General features: G+C 45.2%; 1 protein-coding gene across 1 annotated transcript in view; it reads left to right on the top strand.

Moving 5' to 3' along the window:
- The window catches only part of LAMC1 (laminin subunit gamma 1), a 108,476-nt gene extending 99,222 nt beyond the window's left edge, over window positions 1-9,254 (top strand). Inside the window, exons 23-28 of the mRNA XM_080917791.1 lie at window positions 5-154; window positions 343-457; window positions 1,409-1,608; window positions 2,468-2,626; window positions 4,669-4,768; window positions 6,463-9,254. Of these exons, the coding sequence (XP_080773917.1) occupies window positions 5-154; window positions 343-457; window positions 1,409-1,608; window positions 2,468-2,626; window positions 4,669-4,768; window positions 6,463-6,719 (981 nt within the window). The 3' untranslated portion in view covers window positions 6,720-9,254. The remainder of the gene's footprint in view (window positions 1-4; window positions 155-342; window positions 458-1,408; window positions 1,609-2,467; window positions 2,627-4,668; window positions 4,769-6,462) is intronic.
- The last annotated feature ends 16,993 nt before the right edge of the window (window positions 9,255-26,247 follow it).

Raw genomic sequence — 26,247 nt, 5'->3', positions numbered from 1 at the left:
ACAGAATGAAGCAAATAAAATCAAGAAAGAAGCTGCAGATCTGGACCGTCTGATTGACCAGAAGCTAAAGGATTATGAGGACCTTAGGGAAGACATGAGAGGAAAGGAAAATGAAGTAAAGAATCTTCTAGAGAAGGGAAAAGCTGAACAGCAGGTTAGTTTGATTTGCTGCTGGCTGCATTTCTTGAGGTGACAATTTACCTTTTCGGGCGGGAGCCTAGCATGTCTGGCACGTGGCCTCTGCATGCTTCAGTCTCTGGGCTGTAGCTGGGAGGGGCTTGTCTGTAAGTGGGAAAGGCTGACCCGGGAAGGTTTGTCCTCTGACCTGCTGTGCATTTGCAGACCGCTGACCAACTCCTAGCTCGAGCTGATGCTGCCAAGGCTCTTGCTGAAGAAGCTGCTAAAAAGGGACGCAATACCTTGCAAGAAGCCAATGACATTCTCAACAATCTGAAAGGTATGAGTTCAGAGAGCAGCACCTTCTGCATGCCCTCCAAGGAGGCGGTCACTCGTTTTCTGTTTCCATTTTGTTTTTAGCATTCTCTCAAACCAGAATAGAGTGGGAATTCCCGTAGACTGTTTAGATTCAGTAGTTAGCCATGATCTTTTACCATCTTTATTTTATCCTCTACACTCTGTGTGTGTGTGTGTGTGTGTGTGTGTGTGTGTTTGCATGTATGTGTATGATGCGTATGCATATATATATATATATATATATATATATGTTTGTATGTGTGGGTATGTCCCATGTATGTATACCTGAAACAGACTTCAGGTGTTTTCTTTGCTGGCCCTCCACTTTTGTTTATTGAGGTTGGATCTCTCACTAAACCTGGAGCTGATGCATTTGAAAGGAAAATCAGGATGCTTCTATCTTGTTCCTTCCATCTTCACTGAAGACCAAAAGCCACGTGTCACCATAGTCTGCCTGCTGAGCTGACTTACCTGTGACACAGTGACACTCTGATACATGCCCAGTCCACTGAGGGACTGATTCACGTCTGGTAAAAGCAATCACAGACCCAATAAACGAGGAAGATTCGCAGGCACGCTAGCTACAAGCGGGAGCTTTGGTGTCAGCGGGCCTGTTCACAGCTCTGCCTCACAAGTTAGCCTGACACACACTTTACACTAAGACACTGACTACGGCAGTGACACGCTCGGGCTCTGCTTGGAAGTGGCTTCTCAAGTAGGACTCTTCTGAGAAACAGATGCGCATTTGTGGGACCTGAGACCTGGAAAATCTGCACAGTGCTCTTTTCCTCCTCTTTGGAGATTTCACCCCATGGTCATTTGGTGTTTTGTTTTATTTTGTTTATCTATTATAAAACAAAAGCCAATTGCAGTCTCGTGAAAGGTTTTTCTTCTCAACAGTTTAATTTAAATTCGTATCTTGAACTCCTTTTAGATTTTGACAGACGTGTCAATGATAACAAGACAGCTGCTGAAGAAGCTCTGAGGAGAATTCCCGCCATCAACCGGACCATAGCTGAAGCCAACGACAAGACAAGGGAGGCACAGCTGGCTCTGGGCAATGCCGCAGCCGACGCCACCGAGGCCAAGAACAAAGCCCATGAGGCGGAGAGGATCGCCAGCGCTGTGCAGAAGGTGAGCGCTTCTGTCTTCTCCAGCCCCTGTTCGCGCATCTCACACAGAACTCTCTGGAACCATCCTTGTCTTTTTCTTTCCAGTACTAATGAGAACATGTAGGTACGCTGACAGAAGGAAGCGAATCAGGAAGAGGACTTGACTGTCTTGGTGTGGGGTCTGAGTTGTGAATAGGGTGGTGTTAGTGTATGTCAGAGACCCCGCCCACAACAGTTCCTGCTCTCTCCTAAGTAAGCAATCTCCAGACCCTTCCTGGAGCTGCTGTGGCCAGCACTGCACAGGCTCTCTTCACTCTAGAGAGGCATTTCTTTAGGCCAACACTTTTTATTTAAAGACCCATCTTACTTATTTTAAGGAAAGATTAGGGCTTGTTTTAAACTTAAGTGTCTGAGAAGCACAGAAAATTTTAATTTCCTTAAAAGGGTTTCCTGAGATGCTCATATTTCAGGTCTTTTGTACATGATGCTAAGCCCACAAGAATGGTCAGGAAACCTTTGAGTTTCTCATATGTCCGAGTGAAAGAGTGTAATCCCTACAGTGCGGCAGAAAGTGTTCGAAGATGTGTTTGTGTTTGTTCTGTGTGTGACCTCAGCCAAACATGGCTGTAATGGGACAGGAAATTCTGAAGATTAAAGAAGAGAGCACAGATGAGAAGCTGTATAAAATGCTGTTGTATTTGACGGTAGTTTGTTTAATGAGGACCTAATAAGTGATGAGAGTTGTCCTGTGAAGTTCCTCTGGGCTGCACCCTGAGGCATTTTACAGAACATAAAAGGAGCAGAAATGTGCTCTAGAACAGGGAAAGCTGCTCTGGGATCCTTGGCTTGCCTCTGTGAGCAGTTGCTTCTTCTATACCCAGAATGCCACCAGTACCAAGGCAGACGCGGAAAGAACCTTCGCAGAAGTTACAGATCTGGATAATGAGGTGACCGGCATGTTGAGGCAGCTAGAGGAAGCAGAGAATGAGCTGAAGAGGAAACAAGATGATGCCGACCAGGACATGATGATGGCAGGGATGGTAAGAGGCAGAGAGGGTGCTCACCGGGAAGGGTGCTCACTGGGAAAGATCCCCCCCCCCGGGATGGTAAGAGGCAGAGAATTCCACAACCCCCCCCATGGTAAGAGGCAGAGAATTCCACAACCCCCCCATGGTAAGAGGTAGAGAGGGGTGCTCACTGGGAAAGACCCCCCCCGGGATGGTAAGAGGCAGAGAGGGGTGCTCACTGGGAAAGACCCCCCCCGGATGATTAGAGGGAGAAAGGGGTGCTCACTGGGAAAGACTCTCCCCCGGGATGGTAAGAGGCAGAGAGGGGTGCTCACTGGGAAAGACTCCCCCCCCCGGGATGGTAAGAGGCAGAGAGGGGTGCTCACTGGGAAGGACCCCCCCATGGTAAGAGGTAAGTGCTCACCGGAAAAGACCCCCCAACACCTTTTCCATGGTTCAATTTGTATCGCGTTTCCTGGTCAGGAATTGGGTCAGTAGCTTACATAGAAGACAAAGAATTTGGCTTCTCTGCCAGGTGTTGATGTTGCACAATTGCCCTGTCCCAAAGCTTCTCGCGCACCTGCAGTTCCAGAACACTTGAAACAAAACAAAACCCAAACAAAGCACAGTTGTGTGTATGTGATGTTTTTTAATGTAGTTTGAATGGATAATTCATAGATAGGGTAGATTTTTTAAAGGTTTGCAATGAAAACCCAGTTTCTTAGTTTTCCCAGCTGTTCACTCACTAGAGGCGGAGGCCAGTTCCTTGTACAAAACATTTCTCAGTGGCAAGTCCTCTTGCCTATTCAGCCACCGTCAGCCCTGTGGATGTCACCCTGAGGGAAGCATTGTATTTAAAGCACAGAAAACAATAAAGGATACATATGGGTTTAATTCAAAGAGTGAAAAGTAAGTTTCTCTCCTTATTTTTGGTTCACAGCTTTTTGAGAACAGCAGTCATCCCCTACATACTCTCTCTTTGTAATTATATCAGTTTTGAAAGCCCAGAATTCAACTAGTATTGCCCAAGTCTAACATTTTCTTCAACCAGAAGGGTTGTGTTTCTTTCTAGAAGATGCCAAAGGCTAAACACAGGTTAGACACAGCACAGTCCTGAGTCTCAGTGCTAGAAACTCACAGGAAGCCTGCATGGATTCCAAGAACAGCTGCAATTTGAGCTGAGTTAATTTTTTTTATTGCTGTTTTTAAATTTTTCACAATGTTTTGATCCCCAAATGTTTGCTTTGTCCTGACCCCAAACTAGGAAAAATAATTGCTGGCCAGGAGTGCAGAGCCACTCCTTTCTGTCCTGGTTGGGTTTGTTAGGGAAGCATCTGCTTTCTGATACGGAGATGCTTCCTTTTCCTCTGCTGCCTCCTGTGACTCATGCCCTATGTGTTTGTTCAGGTTTCGTGGAACCTTCCCAAATATGTTTACCTTTGGTCAACTCCGCAAATATCCATAGAGGGAGGGAGAGAGAGAGCAGAGAATTTTCAGAAAAGCCTTGTTTTCTGGAGAAAACTCTCCAAGACTCAGACACCTCTAATAATCAGGGCCCTAAGAATATCCACATTCTAGAATAATAATTCCTACACTCAACCTGTACTTAAAAAATAATAACCTGTTTCGACTTAATGCATTTTATCATGTGTTTGCCCCCAGATATTCTCGAGTCGGAGAAGAGAGAAAATGAGATAGTATTGGTTTCCTGACTACATATGTCACTAAGGGTACCCAGGCACGGTAGTATAGTTCCAGCACTTGCAAAGCTGAGACAGAAGGACCTTGTGTTTGAGTTACTGTGTAACTTAGGTTACATAGTAAATCTGTCTCAAAGAAACAAAACAAAAACCCAAAACAACCAAAAAAAATTGTATACTGTTCTATGCAGTAGAAATAACATCCTCCACCTGAAGATACCACCCCAAAAACCCCACAGTGAGAGACTCTGATTCATCACTTAGAAAAGGGGAACACGTCTGAAAATAGACCTACTGGCTCACCGGAGGGAAATGTTTAGAGAAGAAGAAAACACAGTCAGAGGAATTCATGCTGTTTATTCTCGTCCACCGCAGGCTTCCCAGGCTGCTCAGGAAGCCGATCTCAATGCCAGAAAAGCCAAAAACTCTGTGAGCAGCCTCCTTAGCCAGCTGACCGAGCTCTTGGAGCAGCTGGGTAAGTAAAGGAACAGCCTCAGCTCACAGGCCTGAGCGCACTGGTTCAGAGGCACATCGGTGCGAGTTCTCTAAAAGTGTTCGTTAATGCATCTGTATTAACGCTTTGTTCAGCTCTTCTTATGTAGAGACACCTGTACACTGTGTCTTGCTTGGCCAAACCTTGTAAGGGCAGCTCCCATTGTCGAAACACTGACAGGCTGTCCATTAGAGTGAAAGTGAGCTGGGGACTCCATTAAGTTCAAGTTCTTAAGGTGCCTTCTCTGGACTTAGCCCTGAGGAGAACACCATAGTCTTCTCCTTTGCAGATGAGCTGCCAGCGAGGGGTGCAGGTATGGCCAAGGTCCAGCATGCAATTAAACAGCCATTTCCCCTCAGCTCCGCCCACTGGCGGAGCGTCTTGAAGGGATTTGAAAAGAAAGGCTCAGTGGTAGAGTAAAATGATACTTGAAGCTAACTGCACTTCAGAGCGCAGAATTTTCTCCACTCGCCAGCCAAAGAACAGTTTGATGAAGTGAAAACTTTCACACTAAAAGAGAGCAAAACTTTTATTTTGTTTTGTTTTCAAGGACATATAAGCATGCTGAGCTTTAACCCAGTTTGGTAGAAAGCACATCTTCTTTAGTACCTGTGTCCTTTTGTCACCGGACTTTCTTATAAGAGACTGGCTGCTGAAGGCCGGGTATTTTATGTTTTTTTTTCCTTAAATGGGAAAGGAATAATATTTTATCTGTTTCAGAGACCAATAATAAAAATGATGTGGCTGCAGAGGAACCTAGAATGAGAGCAAGCTGAGGCCGGGTTTATACACCTCACTTTATCTGTTAGGTTGCATGAATACAGGTGTACATAAGTCTTGACCATCTGAGAGTCAGTGAGGCACACTGGGCTCAGGAAAGGCTCTTCTTTCTGCCTGATTTGATTTCTCCATAGAGCATCTTCTTCCAAAAGAAACTTTTATTTGTTTCTTGCTACATTTAGAGCAAAGCTTTGCACACATTACCTTGGCATTTCAACCTTGGTCATTTTTTATCAGAAGGTTCCTAGTAGTGTCTAACTCAATCAGGAAATGACCCCCAAGCTGGTCTCCCTGAAACCTCAGAGTTGAGGATGCATACTTCTATCTCACGTTGGCATTCTCTGATGGTACTGAGATACTTCACAGATTATACCTACATCACACATAGAAACCTGCAGAGGACTGAATCTTTACCAACTCACTTCTTCAGCATCAGCGAGGTGCTTGTGCACTTAGAAACACCCTCTGAGGGCTGGAGAGATGGCTCCGTGGATAAAAGCACTAGCTGCCAAGCTTGACAACCTGAGTTCAATCCCCGGAACCCTCATAGTGGAAAGAGAGAGCCAACTCCTTCAAGCTGTTCTCTGACCTCCACACACATGCTATGGCATTCATGCCAACACGCTTGTACACATACAGGCACAGTGGTAAATAATAAATATTTAAAAATTAAAATATCCTGTGAAAAACACTTTCTCAAAAAAAAAGTTTTAGTATTAATGATACACTCTGCGTACTTATGGTGGGTAGATCAGTACCACTCAGGCTCTTGAACACGGCAGTGCCTGCGTGTCAGGCTGCCTTTGCAGCAGTGACAGAACAGAGGCACTTAGGAGTCAAGCTCCAGTTCTCACGGAATGAGCTCCTTCTCTTTTGTGCACTTCCTGACTCTACAGGACACTTGGAAACAGTGGATCTGAACAAGCTCAACGAGATCGAAGGCTCCCTGAACAAAGCCAAAGATGAGATGAAGGTCAGCGACCTGGACAGGAAGGTGTCTGACCTGGAAAATGAGGCTCGAAAGCAGGAGGCGGCCATCATGGACTATAACCGAGACATAGAAGAGATCATAAAGGACATTCACAACCTGGAGGACATCAAGAAGACCCTACCGACCGGCTGCTTCAACACCCCATCCATTGAGAAGCCCTAGTGGTCGGAGGGCTGTAAGGCAGTGTCCCTGTGAGGCCTCAGTGCCTTGACACAAAAATTACACTTTTCAGACCCCCACTTCTCTGCTGCTCTCTGTCACTGTCCTTTTGACCCAAGAAAAGTCAGAGTTTAAAGAGAAGCAAGTTAAACATCCTTAACCAGGAACAAAGGGTTTTGCCTAATAAAGTCTCTCCTCCACTCCTATGAGCACCCTACCGGAACTTTCCCTGTCTGCCTGAAGTCATAGCATCTTCCAGTGGCATACCACATGATGTGAACCTTTGTATGCCAGGGCAGATCCAGTCCCCCCCTCTCTCAACACCAGCAGGACCTATCTCAGAACTCATATTTCTATGAAGGAAATGTTTGGCTCCTCACAGTAGCATTGAGATGGTCGGTATGTCCCATCTGCATCTTCTGCCTCCTCTTTGAAACAAAAGGAAATAAACATCCTGTGCCAAAGGTATTGGTCATTTAGAATGTTGGTAGCCATCCAACAGACATTCTGGCTCTTTGAGTATAGGACACTGAGCCATTGTGGGTAACAGTGTAGTTAGTTACATGTGGGTCTCCAAGAGAACATGGCTTAAAGATGCTTAGAATTTTCTCCTGTATCAGTTGATTAGGAAGATGAACGGTTTCCAAATCCTCAGGCAGCTGACAAAAAGTCTGGATGGGCAGCTTGCACACACCACTACACTAGGTAGCTTTTGATATTTTTATAAGCAGGACTTAATGCAGAAGAAACAGAGATGTGATAACCACTCAAGTTTTTTCCCCCAAACCTTACTAATTCCTGGAGCTTTGTTAGTGTTTTAGTCTTGGAACTATTGTCAAGATATCTATCAAAACAGTTGTCCTTTAAGAAAGACAATGTCCCAATGAAAGAAAAGCAAATCTCCTTTCCCTGTATTCTCTGGGAAGCAGATAAAACTGGATGCAACTGGTGTCATCAGGATTCTGTAGATGCATTACTTTTTCTCTGTTGGATAGATGTGACATTTGGCCCTTGGCTCCAGTTCTCCTCCAAAGTTTCCATCCTTTCTAGAACTCCTCAAAACACATCAATGTTTGTCACAGTGTTTCTCAAGGCCTTCAGCCCCACCTCGTTCCTGCGCTTTGTGGCCCCGCCCACTCTAAGCCTTTCCTCTGTGTGGAGAGGGAAGACCCATGCCTGGCATTTCCTAGTGGGCTTCTCAACCTCTGATCCTCAGCTCTGTGGTTTCCTTATGACCACACTGTGACAGTTCCCTGCCACACGCCCCTTTTCTCCTATCTACCTGCCTCTGAGACTTATATTTAGCCTTTAACACTATGCAATTTTGTACTTTGCGTAGCGGGGGAAAGAAACTATTATCTGACACACTGGTGCTATTAATTATTTGAAATTTATATTTTTTTGTGTGAATGGATTTTGTTTATCATGATTATAGAGTAAGGAATTTATGTAAATATTCCCGGTCCTCTCAGAATGGCACTGTCGGAGCTCGTCTCTGCCCAGTTTTCCTTCTTGCTGGCTCAGGAACCTCCTCTCCATCCCTCTCCGAGTCATGCCTGGTCCCCATGTTTACTCTGCCTCTACCTGTGTTTGCAGCACCTTCAGCCTGCTCACCTCCACAGCCTGGCCGAAGAGGGCCCTCTTCCCTGTAGCTCTGACCTTCTGAGCTGCTGCTCCCTGTGGTTTTCAGTGCCTGCCCCAGAGCAGTAGCCAAGCAAACAGGGTAAAGGGATTAGGAACGTTTGCTGATGGAACCTTCCCACACGGGTCAGGTTTGTAAGGGAGCATGTGATGACTGAGCACTTGAAGGCGTCAGCACAGTGCTGCTGATGAGAGAGGAGGCTCTGCTCAGCCTGTCTCCATCTCCATTGGGCATTCAGAGATTACCAAAAATTCTCTCTCAGCTTGGCATCCCTGAGGTTCTACACTTGCTCCTCCGAGGCCTTTTCTACTATTGCAGAGGTGCTGCCTTACCAAGTTCAGTGCTGATTGGCTAGTTCCTCTATTACGAGCTCACCAGCTTTAACATTTTGGTCACAGTTGCAAGAAAATGGCTGAAACAGACCACCAGCATAGCATCCTTTGGGTCAACTCTACTTCAGCAGGTCCGAGGTGCTGGTGAGTGGGGTGTTTTGGTTTGTCTTCTCCATCTTTGTGGTATATTTTTAAACAGAATTTTATTTTTAAAAATGAAAGTTATTTACAAAATGATACCTTATCACACTCCTGTGACACAGCCATTGTTTTATTGTATAGTTCCAATAATCTGTATTTTCTGTAATAAAATGGACAGGGTGGCTGCTGTAGCTGGGTGTCACACACAGAAGAGATTGTTTTATCCCCCAACCCCGCCCCCATGGAAGTTTCCTTGGATTCCAACTGTGGCCCTTTAAGCATGCCTTCACTTGAGCAGTTTGCCTTAATCTCTACAGTCTCCCGCCCAGGGAGGTCAAGAAAGCGCAACACTTGGCATTTTTTATGTTTAAAAAGAAAACAGTATTTTATTTATAATAAAATCTGAATATTTGTAACCCTTCATATCTTGTGTGGCCTAAATGTGGTGCTAGAACATTAGCTGTTTAAAAGGTTTAATAGATGGACATCTACTTGTGGTGCTTTTGACTGGCTTGTTTCCTAGAGAACCCCCCAGTGCTGGCTGGCTGTTGCTTGTAATGGGCTTGAATTTAGGCCCTCCAGCATGCTAGGCCCATACTCTACCAACTGAGCTATAGCCCTCCCTTTAAAAAAAATTATTTCTTTATAATTTTACGTTAATCAAATTGTGATCTTCATTGTCATTCAGAAGTTAGCAGTCTTTCTCTTACAGAGCTAGACCGTGAGTGTTAACTCAGCCCTTAGCACAAAAGTGGCCTGGGAACAGCAAGAAGCAAATGCGGACCCTGAGTGTCTAAAACTGCTTATAAGGATGTGGGTGCGGTGGTTTGTGTGTGCAGTCCCTGAACCCGAGGCCGTGGGGATACAGGGATGGTGGCTCACTGAGTACAGCACTTGCGGTATAGACTTGAGAACACGAGCTGAATCTCCAGGACCTTTATAAAGTGGGACTTGGTGCATCATCTGGGTCGTTGTGCTCCTGTGTCGAGAGAAGAGACCGGAGACTGCTCAAGCTTGTAGCCAACTGGCCTGCCATGTTAGTGGTAAGTAGGGAACCCTGTATCAAAGTAGAAGGCAGAGATGACACCCAGGGTTGTCCTCTGATCTCCACATGTGCACACTTGCACTCACAAACTGGAACACGTGCTCACAGTGTAACACACCAGAATAAACCAAAATGCAAAATAAGCATGAGCTGGTCTCAATATCTTTCTCATCCATCCCAACAGAGCTGCTTTTAAATGATTGGGCTCCCTGAGTAGCAGTGCCTGTGAAAAGCTGCCTTTCCGTATGCCAATACTTTTAGCTACGGATGAACATTCTTCTCAGACTTAAAGTGGGCCAAAAGGGAGAAGTAAGCAAGCTGCGTTAACAGAACAGATGTGATTCGTCATCCAGTGTAGAGGGCGGGATAACCGGAGACATCCAGGCAAGACGTTTTTGAGCTAGAAGTGGCAGGAAGGTTTGGGGCCAGCAAATATCTCCTGGTTCCCTGCTTATCCTGTGCCCCCTTTTCTAATATCATCAATACAATCCTAGTCCCATTGTTATGACCATGGGACTTGTACAGAGCTTCTAACCGACCTCAGAGAAAGATTTTGGAGACACTGGTTAACCTTTACCTGGATGGTTGAAACTCGCCTTTGTCCCCCACCCCCACCCTGTTTGCAGGGTCTGATTAAGAAGGAAATGTTCATCCTTGAGCTACCGTGTAGGCATGATGGGTCAAGTGGTTTAAAGCTGCTACCATGATTTCCCTGAATTTACAGCTTAAATAAGCACTAGCCTCTTGGCACCAGCTTCACTTCTAGGACACCCCAAATGGGACGCCCGGCACTTCTAGGACACCTGCCTGAGGCACAGGGGGACCCAGCCTGCAGGAAGAGCCACTCTCCCAGACCCATGGTTTAGAAAAATAGAAACTGGGCCATTTTAAATGGTATGAGATTGTCTGTTCACCCAAAGCAGGTTTAAATGAAGTGAATATTAACAAGTTCAAAGTGGGGTGGTGGGTAGCAGAGAGCTGGATCCGAAGTCAGGAGCGCCCATTGCTTCAGCCTGAGGACCAGGCTGCAGGAGGAGTTTCAGCACCTTCACTGGGCAGCTCATAAACGCTTCTAACACCAGCTCCAAAGGTTCCAACACCCTCTTCTGCCACAAGGAGCAATTGCACTCACAGGCACACATTTGTTGTGCAAACACACACACACTCACATATAAACACAAGTCTTTAAAATCTTTAAGGGTAAAAAAAAATCAAGTACTGTGAAAAATATATTCATATATATTTATGCCAAAATGCTTTTAATAATATGTATATGTATCTCTGTTTTTTTTTAATAAAGTTGTAAAAAAAGAAAGAAGAGGGCTGGAGAGATGGGTCAGAGGTTAGAGCACTGACTGCTCTTCCAGAGGTCCTGAGTTCGATTCCCAGTAGCCACATGGTGGCTCACAACCATCTGTAATGAGACCTGATGCCCTCTTCTGGTGTGTCTGAAGACAGCTACAGTGTACTCATATAAATAAATCTTTAAAAAAAAAAGAAGAAGAAATGGAAGGGGAAATTATGTAGTTATGAATATAGTCTCAAAGCAAAAAAACCCAAATAAAAAATTTTAAGGGTAATTTTTAAAAAAATCAACAAGCAGGGTGGGGTGGGGGCAGCTCTGCTAAGTACCTCTGTGGTATGATCAATTTAAACTTATCCCCGACTGGCTTACAAGTAAATGAGACTCCGACTATGGTTATTTTATTGACTCTTCTGACTGCTGGGCTGGCACCTCCCAGCAGTGTACCCCAGATGCTTGCTGTTTCTTCTGGCTACAGGCTCATGGTCTGTCTCCCATCATGACAGCTCCCTCCTCTCCCATCATTTTTCCTCCTTCTGGTCTCACGTATCCATTCCCAACAGGTAACTCAAAACTCACCTACCTCTAATCCCTCCAGTAACTCTCTCTAGCCAATTTTATTTAACCAGTAGTTTTTGATAAAGGAACAAGGTTTGTATAACAAAAGCTTGTAAAAGTAAGAATTCACTGCAGGCCTAGACCTTCTGGTACAGAATTTCGCATTACAGATACACAGCAACAGACCAAACCAGGAGAGCTATGCCCTGCCCCTTGGGACAAGTACACGTGTCCCACATTAAGGCTTGTTGTCACCAAAGCAGAAGTGAAGTGCATTCTTCTGAAAGGAAAGCCAGATGGCAAAAGTGTAACCAAACGCCAAAGGGTGCCTTGGTGTGGAAGTTCAAACCCGAGAAACTTGATTCTTGCTTTGTCTTTGCTTTAAGTCTTTTCTGTCAGAAGTTCCTTCTTCCCTGTCCCCAGGACAGTATACCCTGATATCAAGGCGTCGCCTACTCTGTTGGAACTGTCTGGTCCATCCTGAGTCTAACAGCATAGGCCTGCCTGGCTGTTAGCACGGCCCTTGGTGTGTTTTCATTATTCAAGCATCCCTTGACTGTCCTTCATTCCCACCTGCACTGACACCCGTAAGCTGGAAGGCAGAGACAGTAGCTGCTGATGTCTTCTCCGCGGCTGGGAAGTAACTGTCTCTTCTTACACCTACTAGCTTTTCTCCCCTCATTCCTCCCACTCAGCACTCCTACCTGAGCATAGACTGGCTCTTGTTTGAAAAGAGATAAACAAAACCATTGACACCAAATGGTGTGGCCCACAGTGCCACAGACTCTGCAATTAGCTCTTGAGCTCTGGTGGGTAAGGCCTGGCTTCCTGGCTTTCAACTTTGCCCCACCTTGTCTCCCATCCATCCCTTTGCACCTGTGGATGGTAGCCGTAGCCTTTACTGCGGCCTGCTCCAATACCCTAACTCTTGGGAACGGTTTTCCAACAAAAATTTAACTGATTTGTTGTGTTCTCTTAAGCCTTAGCATAAATATAGGCCATAAAGGTATAACTTAGGGTAGTTTGTATCTGTTGAAAGTTTAGCAACAGGCCCTTGATTATGTGTGTAACCTTGCTAGGTACATGCCTTTAATCCTAGAATTTGGAAGGTAGGCAGGCAGATCACTAAATTCTAAGTCACCCTAGACTATATAGGGAGTTCTAGGCTGGCCCAGATACACAGTGAGACCCTGTGTCAAGGGGAAAAAATGTGAAATAGAAAGGAAGCGTACGTAGTTGGGGCTGTTGTGATGCTTAGCAGGTAAAAGCACGTGCTGCTAAGCCTGGCATCCCGAGCTTTGTCCCTGGGACCCACATGGTATGAGGAGAGAACGGACTCTTGTAAACTGTTTTTGACCTCTGTACACATGCTGTGCCGTATTAACCTATTGGACCATATCCCATGAGGAAGTCCACGTGAAGTTAAATGATGCTCCATGAAGATACCTATTCTACCCTTCATGACCACCTTTCTGTCTTCCCACAGTGCAAGCAACAGAGACCCATTTTATACTTGAATTCCAGAGGGTGCTATTGGGATTCACCCTGTGTTGTCTACCACCACACTCGGATCCTCCACCGTCTCAGTAACTCAGCACAGCTATCCTATTGCTTTTGTTATTTTTGGTGGTGTTGAAGTGTTCCAGAGCAACCCTGAGTACTCAGTTGATTCTAAAATGGCTGTCTAGTTCTCCTTAACCTCTTCTCTGCCAGTTGCCCCCAGACTGTCCACAGATGCCCCTCTCCCCCTGACATCGGTCTCTGTGTGAGGTTAGTGCCGAGTAAGCACAGGCTCAGCTTGAACAGGACTGTCTGGGAGATGGGCTCTCCGATGGTGGATTACAAGCTTCTGGGCTGCTGAGCCAGCACTGAAGATAAAACCTCAGGAGGCTATGATTTCCATGATTACACATCCAGTGTGGTCAGAGTGTGTGCAAAGACCTGATGCCCTCCTTGCTACAGTCTGTACGGTGCTGTCTCAGCAGGCTGTCCTAGACCATCAGTTCTGGCCCAAGGGAGGAACGTTGTCACCGGGCGTCAGATGGGAACTCTAAGGATCTGCAGGACCCTGGGAGGGTTGGCACTGCTGGGATAGTTTGATGTTTTAAAAAGTGCTTTCATGGGCCTGGAGATACAGTGCCTCGGTGGTTGAGAGCACACGCTGCACTTGCAGAGAACGGGTTCAGTTCCCAGCACCCACATGGTAAGTAGCTCACAGTCCTCTATAATTCCAGAGGATCTGACTTCTGCCAACCTCTGCCGCCATCAGGCACACACGGTACACATACGTACGTGCTGGCAAAACAGTCTAAACATAAAATAAAAATAAGTAAAAATCATGCCTTTGGGGTCATTTTCTCGATGATATATACAAGATGAGGCAGAGGGGAGTGCGGAGAGCGCCCAGCTTCTGACTGGATCTCCCTTTCCGAGCTCCTGGCATGTCCATGGGAACAACCCTAAGTCACACGGGTTCCTCTTCAAGACGTACCAAGGCGAGACTGTTACTCCGAACCCAGCCGTCTTCCAGCACTACGCTGCCTCCACGCTCTCCCAAGTTTGTCTCTCCCACCCCATCTCTTTCCTCGGCTCTGTCCAGTCCCACCCAGTTTAACCCTCCCTAGAGGACTTCATCTGCAGTGTGTCTCCCATCAGATGGGCTCGCCCATTTCCAGTGCTATTCCCTCAGCAACAACTTCCGGAGTAAGTTCCGCTCACTGCAGCATTTCACAAGGATGACAATGCTTTGCACTTGACTCTTTTTCCTGCTTTCTAAACCTTTTTTTTTTTTTTTTTTTTTTTTTTTTTGAGATATTTAAGGTTTGCAGTAAACAGACAGCATTACTATATACTCTAAATCCAGCTTCCACGGCATTGTCACCTGATAGAACTATAATACATTTATCTTTAGTAAGAAATCACTGGGGGTTGGGGATTTAGCTTAGTGGTTGAGTGCTTGCCTAGCAAGTGCAAGGCCCTGGGCTCAGTACTGAGCTCCAAAACAACAACAACAACAGCAAACAAAAAACAAACCAAAACAAAAAAACCACAAAAAAGAACCCCAAGGCAAATGGTAAAAGAAATCACTGGGGCTGGGCATGGTGGTCCACCCCTTTAATCCCAGAATTTGGGAGGCAGAGGCAGGCCGATCTCTGTGAGTTCAAGGCTAGCCTAGTCTACAAAGCAAGTCTAGGACAGTCAGGGCTACACAGAGAAACCCTATCTTAAGGAGAGAGAGAGAGAGAGAGAGAGAGAGAGAGAGAGAGAGAGAGAGAGAGAGAGAGAGAGAGAGAGAGATATCACTAAGCTGTCAAAATGATTCTGAGAATAGGGGAACTTGCTGCACAGGCCTGGTGGTCTGAGTTCTATTTCCATAAATAAATTAAAAATGGAAGAAAAGAATCAGCTCTACAAAGTTGTCCTCTGACCCTCATCCATCGTGCACACATGCAATAAGAATACCTTTCAAATTGATTTTTTTCAAAGGAAATCACTGGGCATGGTAGCAAATAGACAATCCTAGTGCTCAGAATTACAGAGCCATGCAATCATGGTTTTAACTTCAGCACAGTTTGTGTCCAGCCTTAGATACACAGCAAGTTCCAGGCCAACCAGGACTACACAGTAAAACCATGTCTCCAGCATAAACACTGTTGCACTGCTACTAAGACGCGGATTGGTTAGTTTCTTAACCTACTTCTTTGTGGGTCTTGGAGGTTGGTTTGTTTGTTTGTTTGTTTGTTTGTAAGAGGGTCTCACTGTGTAGCTCTGACTGTCCTGGAACTCACTTTGTAGACCAGGCTAGCTGGAAAACTCAAAGAGCTCTGCCTGCCTGTGCTGAGGTTAAAGACGAATACCACCACACCTGGCTCTGTTTTTAAATCTACATTTAAATATTGATTTTTCTCTTCGGGGCCCATTTTTTTAAAGATCAGAGTTTGAGACAGAAAGTGAGACTATGTGACATTCATATTCCAATCTATAGACCGTAGTGTTCCAGTTTGAGATAACTGGTCTTCCTCTCACCTCCCAATACAGTTTGTTGTTAATCATGAACAATGCCCATTTTTTGACTTGTTGAAATACCTTTAAACTTCCACATGAGAATTTAAAACTCTCCGCCCAAATAGACATGTCAGCCAAACTATGCATGGATTTGTTAAATATTCATAAGATACAGAAAATTTACTTAGGAAGGATTAAGTTTTTAAAATTTTCTATTATGGATTCAAACTTGGAGGAAAATGGTAAATGGGTACACAGCCCAGAATTCTAGACTTCTTTTCCTAAGTTCCCAGTGTTGCTGTGCTTTAACTGTGACTTAACTTCCCCTCGCTCTTGCTTTCAATCTCTCAGCCATTCTTTGAGAAAGAAAAAGAGCACAGAGAGAACCATTTTAAATGCACAAGAGCCAACACTTCCTTGAGTGTCCCCAATGACAAAACTTCTCACAAAAAGTCCATCAACTTTCCAAATGGGGCGATTGTCCACCGCAACACTTAATCCACACCCATCATTCTGACGGTACCAGCTGTGGTAGGTACTAGGAACGGCCTCAGAAGATGCTCTCATCTTAATCCCTAGGATCCCCGAGTGTCTGAGGTTACATGGCCGAGAGGACTTAGAGTTACTAAAGCAGTTAAATTGTTCAGCCGCCCATCTTAAAGTAGGAGGAGACTTCATTGGATTGTCTGGGTTGGCTCAGCACAGTCACGCGGCCACTGTAATCTAAGAGCAGCTGTGGCCTGTGAGTCCTCCATCTCTGCATCCCACAGATACTTCAGAACGGTGCAGCAGTGATGGGGAGGTACCATCCTCGGTTTGTTTGTCTGTCTTCCCTGGACTGGATTCAGTTTACACACTTTTAGCAGGGATCATGGGAGCAAGACCTTTCCAGTCATATGTCATCGGGAAGCACAGGGTGACAGCAGCCATTGCAGCCACCTGTCACCTGTAATTAGTGTCCTATGAGAGATGTTTCAGTGTGAGCATATGCTGTTACTCCTCGTACCATGTTCTACGAACTTTAGGACCATTGGTGACTGCCAAATCAAGATTTTTCTAACCTACCACTTTTTCTACACTTATTGATATGTAGTTTATTGTGACATAAAGACTTCCCTTCTTCATTATTTATTTATATTATTTTAGCTGCATGGAGTCCTCCTTTAGTCAGGCTACTAACCGCTGTGTTGATTTTTAATTGGCCCTAATTTGCCCATAGGATTACCTTCTAGCTAGCTGCTGTATAATCTCTCTATGAGCCCTCAACATTCTGTGGGTATTTTCACTTTGTGGCAAATAGAGCTATCTCAGACAAATCTTGTGTTTTCCCTTACCTAGTCATGGACTTGGTTATTTCTACAGTGAGAAATACTTGTTTGGGAGTGGTTTTGTTTTATTTATTTATTTATTTATTAAAAAGCCAACAGGAACAGAAATAACAAAAGACATTTTTCTCAAATGAATGCAAAAACTGAAGAAAGAGAGGTCTGGAGATATGGCTCAGTGGTTACGAGCACTTGCTATTCCTGCAGAAAACCCAAGTTTTCCCTCAGCATCCACATCAGGCAGCTCACAACTGCAGGAGCTCTGAAACCTTCATCTGCATTCATGTGCACACACCCACACACAGAAATGCATATACACATAGCTTTTAAAAGCTCAACAATGATGCTACATTTTAAAACACGTTGTTTAGGAAGCATGGCCCAGTCTCTCTCCATTGATGATCCTGTTTTATGCTTTATTGACAACTATTTGCTCTTAAAGATGAATACTGGTACCCGTGGACTTTTTACATTCTTACAGAGGCAACTGGAAATTTTACTTCCTTAGGAATGATAATTAAAAAGAGGACATAAAAAACTGTACAAACAAAACCAAAGATGCATTCCCTACAAATCAGAAGAACATGCACATGCTGGTAAGCTGATGCTTGGGGTATGTGTATGTATGTATACACACACACACACACTCACACTCACACACACACACACACCACTCACACACACACACACTCACACACTCACACACACACACACACTCACACACACACACTTATGTACATATGTATACAGATAGCTGTAAAGCAAATGCTCATATATTATGTGACATCTGTGAAGGACAGATGAATTTGTCCTTCAAATCTGTATTTGTATGACAAGGAGTGTTGTTAGCCGTACTGGAGAATTGAACCTACAGCTGTGATCCTCAACCTTTGGATTGAGGCTCCTTTGGGGGAGGGAGTGCCAAACAACCCTTTCACAGGAGTCTCCTACGACAATCAGAAAACACAAATATTTACATTACAGTTTATAACAGTAGCAAAATTACAGCTACAAAGGGATATGACAATACGAGGACCCCGTTAGGGTCACAGCAATAGGAAGGTTAAGAACCACTGGTCCAGAGGATGGGCTGGGGGACACTGATCCAGATGCAAAAAAATACTTGGGCAGAGATTGTTTTAAGTGCAGCTGAGAAAGTCAGCCATTGTTCCCTCCGGCTCCTTCCTCTCTGTGTGCTGAAGGTGGATGGGGCCTAGCTCAGAGTCCACTCCTGGCAGCGCCTGTTCCTTGTCCCTCTGCTTTCTTTCCATCTTCCAGGCTTTGATCATCTGTTGCTCCCCTCACAGTATGGTGCTGTCATCTCACAAGACTGATGGTCACAGAGCAAGGCTGGGAGATTGGAAATTCTTCCTTTGGAGGCTCCAAAGAAGCATTTACAGAGAACTTGCAATGCCGGGACAAAGAGCAGTTACCAAACTGTGGATGGCCTATTGGTGTAGCCACAGTTGTGGCTGTTCTTTGCCAGGAAAAGTCTGTGCTTCCTAAGCATGCAGCCCTGTTTATCATTAAAATTAGTAGCACACAGTAAATTTACCTGAGACTTTCTTAATCTCTCTTCCTCCTTTAAGACTGGTGTCCACTCACAGAATACTAGTTATTGGCTTTTTTTTTTTTAAAGATGGGCTTTCATCTAGCCCAGGCTGGCCTCAGACTCAGGTACGTATAGACAGACAACAAGAGCCTTGAACTGATTCCTTGATTCCTGAACCTCTTGCCTCTACTTCTAGAGAGCTAGGATTGGAAACATAATTGAGCCCAGTTTATTCTGTACTGGAGATTGAACCCAAGGCTTTGGTAGGTTAGGCAAACAGTCTAGCTACCTCCTTAGCCTAGATATCAGGTTTTATCAATCATTCCTAGCCTTTAATCCCAGCACTCAGGAGGCAGGGGCAGATAAATATCTGAGGTCAAGGACAGCCTGGTATATAGAGTGAGTTCCAGGACAGCTAGAGCTATATAGAGAAAAGCTGAAACCGAAAGAAAGAAAGACAAAGAAAGACAAACAAAGAAAGGAAGGTAGGAAGGAAGGAAGGAAGGAAGGAAGGAAGGAAGGAATTACTTTCCCCTAAAGATAAGAGTTGATCAAAATCTGTGCTAAGTAATGATGACCCAGGGTAGACTATGGTTTTGTGCTTCATCCTTACCCTATGAGACCATGGCTTAACCATCAGTTGGTTCTGATTAGTTCTCAGAGCACAAGAGAAAAGAGAACACACTTAAAATAGAGAAAACCAATAAATACAGGAAGTTCTGCCTGCCTGCATCTCTCCTAGCTAAGAGGGCACAAGCTTAGGAGCAGTTCATCTGATGGATGGGTGTGAAGCAGTGCACAGACTTACCATAGGTAAGGCAAACTGGTTTTTTATGGCCTAAGTTTATACAGTATTGGGGACAAGGAGGTGGCCTGGCACACGGGTCTGACAACCTGAGTTCAGATCTCCGGAACCCACGTGCTGCCTATGGAGATGCACACCTGTAAGTCCCAGCACTTCTCTGGGAGGTGGGAAACAGATTCAGGGAGATTATCCGGAAGCTACAACTACCTAGCCTTCAGGGCTGCACCTGAAACAGCAACAGAACTAGCTAGCCTTCAGGGCTGCAGGGAACGTGGATAGAGCAAGAGAGGCCATGTTTCAAAGAAGGTAGAAGTCAAGAACAGATGCCCAAAAGTGGCCCTCTAACCTCCACATGCACGTGGGGTGAACCTGTGCACGCACATGCTCTCTCTCTCCCTTTTTCTCTCCCTCTCTTCTTCCCTTTCTCCCTCCCTCCCCCCCCCCCAGACACTGAAAAACACACATGCAGACACACACACACACACACACAGACTGTAACAAAAGCTTAAGTAGCGTAGGGCTGGAAAGTGGCCTATACCTTGTGTTACCCTCACACAGAAACACCCCTTGACAAAGTTACTGTACGTATTCTAAGCCACAGGGAAGCTGGGTCCTTGTTTCCTTCATGTTCCAGCATCTGTCAGGCTTCCGTCATTGGGTGTGTACATGACTGTACTTCCCTTTGGCTGCAGACACCTCAGCCACTGTCTAGCCAGGCTAACCTGTTTGGTGTGCTCACGGGATGACACCGAGGGTGTGGCTTGGAGCTGAAGGTGGCCTGAGGCTACAGAATCAGACCGTTGCCGGGGAAGAACTGACGCCCCAGGCACGTTCACTAGTACTGTGGTGAACTCCTGGACTGAGTAGTCCATGTCGAGAATGGAAGAGGCAATACTGCGTCCTGAGAAGACCACTTCCTCCAGGAAATCCAGCCAGCCATCCATCCTATCTTCACCTCACCACAGACCAGAAACAGTAGTTTGGGCTGTGTATCGGGACAAGCCGGAGCCAGCTTTGAAGCTTGACCGCACAGCAGAACCAGCCAGGAATCACACCTTCACGGGACATGGCACTGGGTACATTTTTTATTAAAACCAAACAACCACAACGACAAAGCAAAGCTATCCCAAACAACTGTGAGGTCCGAACTCTTAACTGAAGTGTTCTGAGGCTCTTTTGTTTTTTGTTTTGTTTTCTAGAGCCGGTGGAAAATTCAGAATGACCTTTCTCGTGTTTATAAACCCCATTTCATCAAAGGCTCAGAAGATCTTATACAGGAGCCAGGCTGGTTTTGAACTCCCAGCAATCTGTCTCAGTCTCCTGAGTGCTGGACTTATCATCACGTTTTAAGACTAGGGCAACTCGATTTTCTTTCATCAAAGAAAAAATATTTTATAGCTGTTGATCTATCTAGCATTGTAATAGGACGGAGCCTGCCCACCCCGAATGCCAAGAGTCGTTCTGCGACTTTCCGAAATCGAACAGGAGAGCCCGGCCAACTGTGAGCAAAGAATGTGACTTTATCTAGGCTCCCACCGACGCCTGAGCTTAGAGAACTCTAGCAATTCCTAATGCTAAGTGAACTGTCAGAAAGCTTTCCTTACTGGCTCCTGATGACAACCCTCTCTGAAAAGGCACAGTGAGAGGCACTGTCTTACATGAGCCGGTTGTTACAGAACAGACCAGAATCCTATCCCGATGGGCCTGACATTCCAGTAAACAGTGCCTGTGAGAGATGAAGAAAATGGAGTCTCCTCAGAAAGGCACGTACTGCATAGAACAGTGAAAAAGCACTGTTCTATATGACATGAATCACTTATGATAGGGCACAGCCCAATCACAATATGGAGCCATTATTATTCCCATGATATAGACAAGAAAAGCAAAGGGCAGAGAGGCACCACTGTGTACCAATTCTTAAAGGGGAAGCTATGCCAACACGCTGGGGCCCAGCGGGTGTGGCGCAGTCAGGTAAATTGAGCAGGGCACGGGGTGTAGGATCGTGGGTCCATTATAAGAACCTGGCTTTTCTTCAAAGTGAGATGAATGGCAGAGATGACAAGTGGAAACATGACCGGAGTTCTATCTAATAAGACTAGGCTTGCAGCTGTGCTGGCAGAAACTGGAGGCAGGGGGCAGAGCAGGGAGGTGACATCAAAGCTGCCCAAGGTGACTATGGCAAAGGAAGTGGTCCTTGCTGCTTGTCCACTGAGAATGAAGAGTCAAGAGTGATTTCTAAGGGCTATGCATGCTTACAATGACCTTCAGAAGATTAGATTGAACAGCCAACAGGACGAAGGAAACTGAGGCAGCCGTCTAGGGGCAGAGAGAGCAGGAGCTCAGCCTTGAATGTGAAAGGAAGATGTTAACACCCCATCCTGGAGCACATTGCAAGCAGGTGGCTGGATAGAAGAATCCAGAGAGCAAGAGCCATGCGATCAGTTTCCAACCCAATCTTGTAAATCTTCAGGTGACCTGTTGAAAGTCACCAAACTGGTTGGGAAAACCAACGGTGTGTTGATGACAGACAGAAAGAGGTGGGGCCTAAGGGCTGAGCCTTGAGCAACAACTTCCTTCTATCCTCAGAAGTCAGAAAGAAAGAGGGAAGGGTTGAGAAGGGGTGACCTGTGACTGTGGAGGAAGGGTCCTGCAAGCTGGAAACCAAGAAGACATTTAAGGAGAACAAGCTATCAGTGACATCAAACGGTGCTGACCAGTGGGGGACGAGAGGCTTTGAAGTGGCTCTTGGGTTTGCAGAAGTTCTTGATACTTCAGCAAATGCAGTTTGTGTGGTGGAGAAACAAGGCTTTAAATGCAGTGCAGGGGGGTTGGTTTTGTTGTTTGTTTGTTTGTTTGTTTGTTTGTTTCTGAGATAGAGTCTCACTGTGTACCTCGAGCCGGCCTAGAACTCACTGAGATCTTCCTACCTCGGCCTCTGGAGTGCTGAGATTAAAAATATGAGTCCTTAGGAGAGAGTTCTTGAAGTCTGTTTGGTTTCAAGAATGGCAAGATGCCAGATATAGTGACATATGCGTGTGATCCTGGCACTTGGGAGGGCAAGGCAGAAAGACTAAGTTCAAGGCCACCCTGAGCATTACAGTGTGATACTGTCAAGGGGTTGGTGAGCAGAAAGGAGAAAGAGATGGAAGCGGATGGAGGAACAGAGATGAAGGGGTTGCATGGATTGTAGGCCTCAGTAACTTGAGATATCATTAAAGTATGGTGCCCAGAATGAGCTTCAAACACTGGAGGTGGTGATTGAAGCTGAGGCTTTGAAGAGATGTAGGTACTTGGAACAGTACCATCTGAGTATGAGCCTAGGAGGGAGTGGCCGAGGGAGGGTGTGCCTACAACTCTAGGGAGTTTACTCTGTTAAGCAGGCACACTCTTCTACTTTTGAAGCTATTTTAGTAACTCAGCGTGAAGTATTGCTTCTCAAATGAAGCCTAATGAAATCTTTGCCTCCTGGAAGCCCATAAGTCATGAATGACACACCATGACACATGGGGCTCTTAGCATCCTATCCACAGACGCAGTGGGGATTCTTGAGGAAGCTGACGTAGAATGGATGGATTTGAGCCCCAAATGAACACCAGTGAACATTCTTGGGGTTGGTGAAGTATCCTGAGTAACTTCTGTAAAGCCAGTGGTCTGGAGAGGGGATTTAATTACCAAATTTCCTTTTGTGAATGCCTGGTGAATTTGGCTATACCTCTTGAGAGAGTTGGAAACCATGGGCCTATGAAATCGTAATTTGACTGGCTTTTTCTCAGTAGTTAAACCAACCAAGAAGGAAAATATCCCATGAATACAAACTCCTATTGATAATGTTCTTTTTATTTTATTTTATTTTTTTTTTTTTAGAAAAAAGGAGGTACTGTGAATTCCCGAATGAGGCTCAAGAATAAATAGAAGTACAGTCTACACTATGTTAACTGTGCTGCTGAAAAGGAAACATGACAGTTGAGAAGGAGCCAGATCTAAAATCCCCTGAAAGCTTTTACATAGCAGGCATTTGTTACATGTAGTGAGAACTTTGGTTTCTTTAAGAAACACAGAAATATTACAAGAGTATGCTTTTGTTATGTCCCGGGGATGGAATATGGGGTTACTTCAGATTGTTCACAACAGCTGACAATTAATTTACCTTGTGCTCTAACAGGGGTGTGACTTTGCCAGTGGCAGATAGTGTGACATTTGAATTTCTGGGGACTTTCCATAGGGGATATAAATGCTAGGACCTGGGAGAGACAAGGTGGGCTGTTGGTTGTTGTTTGGTTGCTGATGGTCTCCATGCACAAAGAAACAGAAGAAGAAATTAGGTGTCCTGATTGCTCTCTTTAAGAATAGTATTCAGCTACCTTCAGGACTGTCTCAACAGTTGTTAGTTTTTTCGTTTTCTTCCCACCTTCTTTTTTCCACCTTCTGTTCATTTCATTTATTTGTTTATGTATCTATCTATCTATCTAACTATCTATCTATCTATCTATATGTGCATTGGGATTTTGTCTGCATTAATGCCTGTGTGAGAGTGTCTAATCCCCTGGACTTATACAGAGTTGTGTGCTACCACATGTGTGCCAGGAATTGAACCCCAACTCTTTGGAAGAGTAGCCCGTGCTCTTACTAGCTGAGCCATCTCTCCAGCCCCCCTCCTTTCATTTTAATGGCCTGAGATCATAGGTCAAAATGAAGGCCTGTCTTCCTTCAGTGAGTATGAAAACTGGGCAGAACAGGACAGGACAGGAGCCACGGCCGCCAATACTGGGGAATGTGCTTGCTATAGCCCAAAGAATGGGGAGGTTTCCAGAGAAATGTGTCACAGTCCCTGGAATGCTGTTCCCTGGGCAGTGCAGGATTGAAGGGACTCTCTGGGCCCAACACATGCCATTTTTCTTGGGGGTAAGCTTTGGAGAAGTATGCAAACACCATTCTACTTCCGTAAGCCTAAGCTTTGGACGAGGGTTTTGGTTTTGGTTTGCTAAGGTGGATGGATATTTTGGCTGCATTTATGTCTGTGCCACAAAGCATGCCTGGAAGGGGGCACAGGATCTCCCCAGACTGGAGTTACCCACGGATGCTAGGAATGAAACTCAGTACCTCTGGAAGAGCAGACAGTGCTCTTAATTGCTGAGCCATCTCTCCAGTCCCTTTTGGGAGGAAGATTTAAATCACTTTCACAGACAAAGAAGAAGGAGGAAGAGAAGAAGAATCCTGGTAGAGAAGACGGTACCTACAGTTTGCAGTTTGATCTGACCAGACAAATGTAGAAAGCTAGTTAGTTTACAGGCAGATCCAAGGATAATCTCCCCCACCCACCCCCATCGGCTTTTGTCCTTCCTTTTCTCCTGTTTTCTTTTTATACAGTATCTCTCTAGTCACCGGGCCCAGCTGGACTGGAACTTTCGACCTGACCTCAGCATCCCGAGTGCTGGGATTGCAGGAGACATGCACTATCATGCTTGGCTCCTCACTTTCTTATAAATGAACAAACACAAACATATTCTTTCTAATTTTAAGCAGTTTCTCCTTAAGGAAACGTTCAAGCAGATTTTTAGAGTGTTGGCAAATTACAGTGAAGCCGAGTATGCGCTCAGGTTGTTGCTGGCATGCGATTTTAGAGAGCTAATGTTAGGCCCACGTGTGTTTTAAGAGCATCGTGAAGATAGTCTCAGTCCTGAGTCGACACAGGATTCCTGCCAAAAACGGTGCCTGCCGATGGCCCGAAACCCTGAAAGCACACTTCCAGACAGGCAGCAGCACCAGTTCAAACTCGCCAGGGATGCTTTTCTGCCTGGCTCATAGCTATTCATTCGTATTGGTTTTGACCATCCTACCTGTTTGGTTGTTTTAAGTCCTTATTCATTTTCAGGTCCTTCCATATAAGGTTAGCAAAGGAATCACAGACTCCAAAGCTGCCATTTGAGACGTTCAACTAAAAGATTAATTTGGGTTTTAGAAATCTCATCTTTTTTTTTTTTTTTTTTTTGTCATCTCTTTTCTCTCCCCACACCCCTTTGCCACACCCACCCAGCTTGAGGGTTCAGCAAAGGCTAATGCTTAATTATGGAAAATTCCATCAATTTAGAAGGTGTTGGCTTTGGATTTGTTTCCAGTAGTGTTCAGTAAAACCAAAATCAATTATTCTACCAAGGATGAGAACAGGTTGATGACCCGATTGGAAAAAGGGATACATTTCTACTGCAAAAGAGTCACAAATAATTTCGTGTTGCTAGTCTGCCTTCAAGGAGGTGGGGGATGGGTCCCACTCTCAGATGTTGGGTCCCAGCAGGTCCCACATGGGAGGGATGGGAGAGTAAAGGTTCTGACGACTCAGAGGAGCCCAGAGTGAGCCACATTGATTTCCTGCTCTTGTGACCGTGAGATGACAGGGCACTTAATGTCTAAGGTAATGAGGACAGATTTAGAGCTGCCCTAACTGAAGGAGGTATGGGGAGACGTGACAGCTAAATGTGTTGTGGTGTCATGTACAGGATCCAGGAGCAGAGGAGACACTGAGGAGGCCTGAGGTGTAGCTCCCTGGTAGACACATGCTAGAGTGCCGGAGTCTCTAGGTTCAACCCCAGAAAACACGCATGAAAGACATGAGGATTTTAAAAACTAAGAAAATTTGAATGCAGTATGAATTTTAGTTCCAATATTGGTTTTGCTAATTGTACTATAAGGCATTTGAATGCAAGATGGAACAGGGGACTGGATATGGGCTGTGTGAGAACTCTGTCTTACCCTTGGGTTTTGTTTCCTGCTTTTTAGTCTACAGGCGCTCTTTTAGAAATAATAATAAAGTCTACACCGCACTTGC

The sequence above is a fragment of the Micromys minutus genome (assembly GCF_963924665.1).
Source record: "Micromys minutus genome assembly, chromosome: 6".
NCBI classification, from domain to species: domain Eukaryota; kingdom Metazoa; phylum Chordata; class Mammalia; order Rodentia; family Muridae; genus Micromys; species Micromys minutus.
This window is presented reverse-complemented; position numbering and strand designations above follow the sequence as displayed.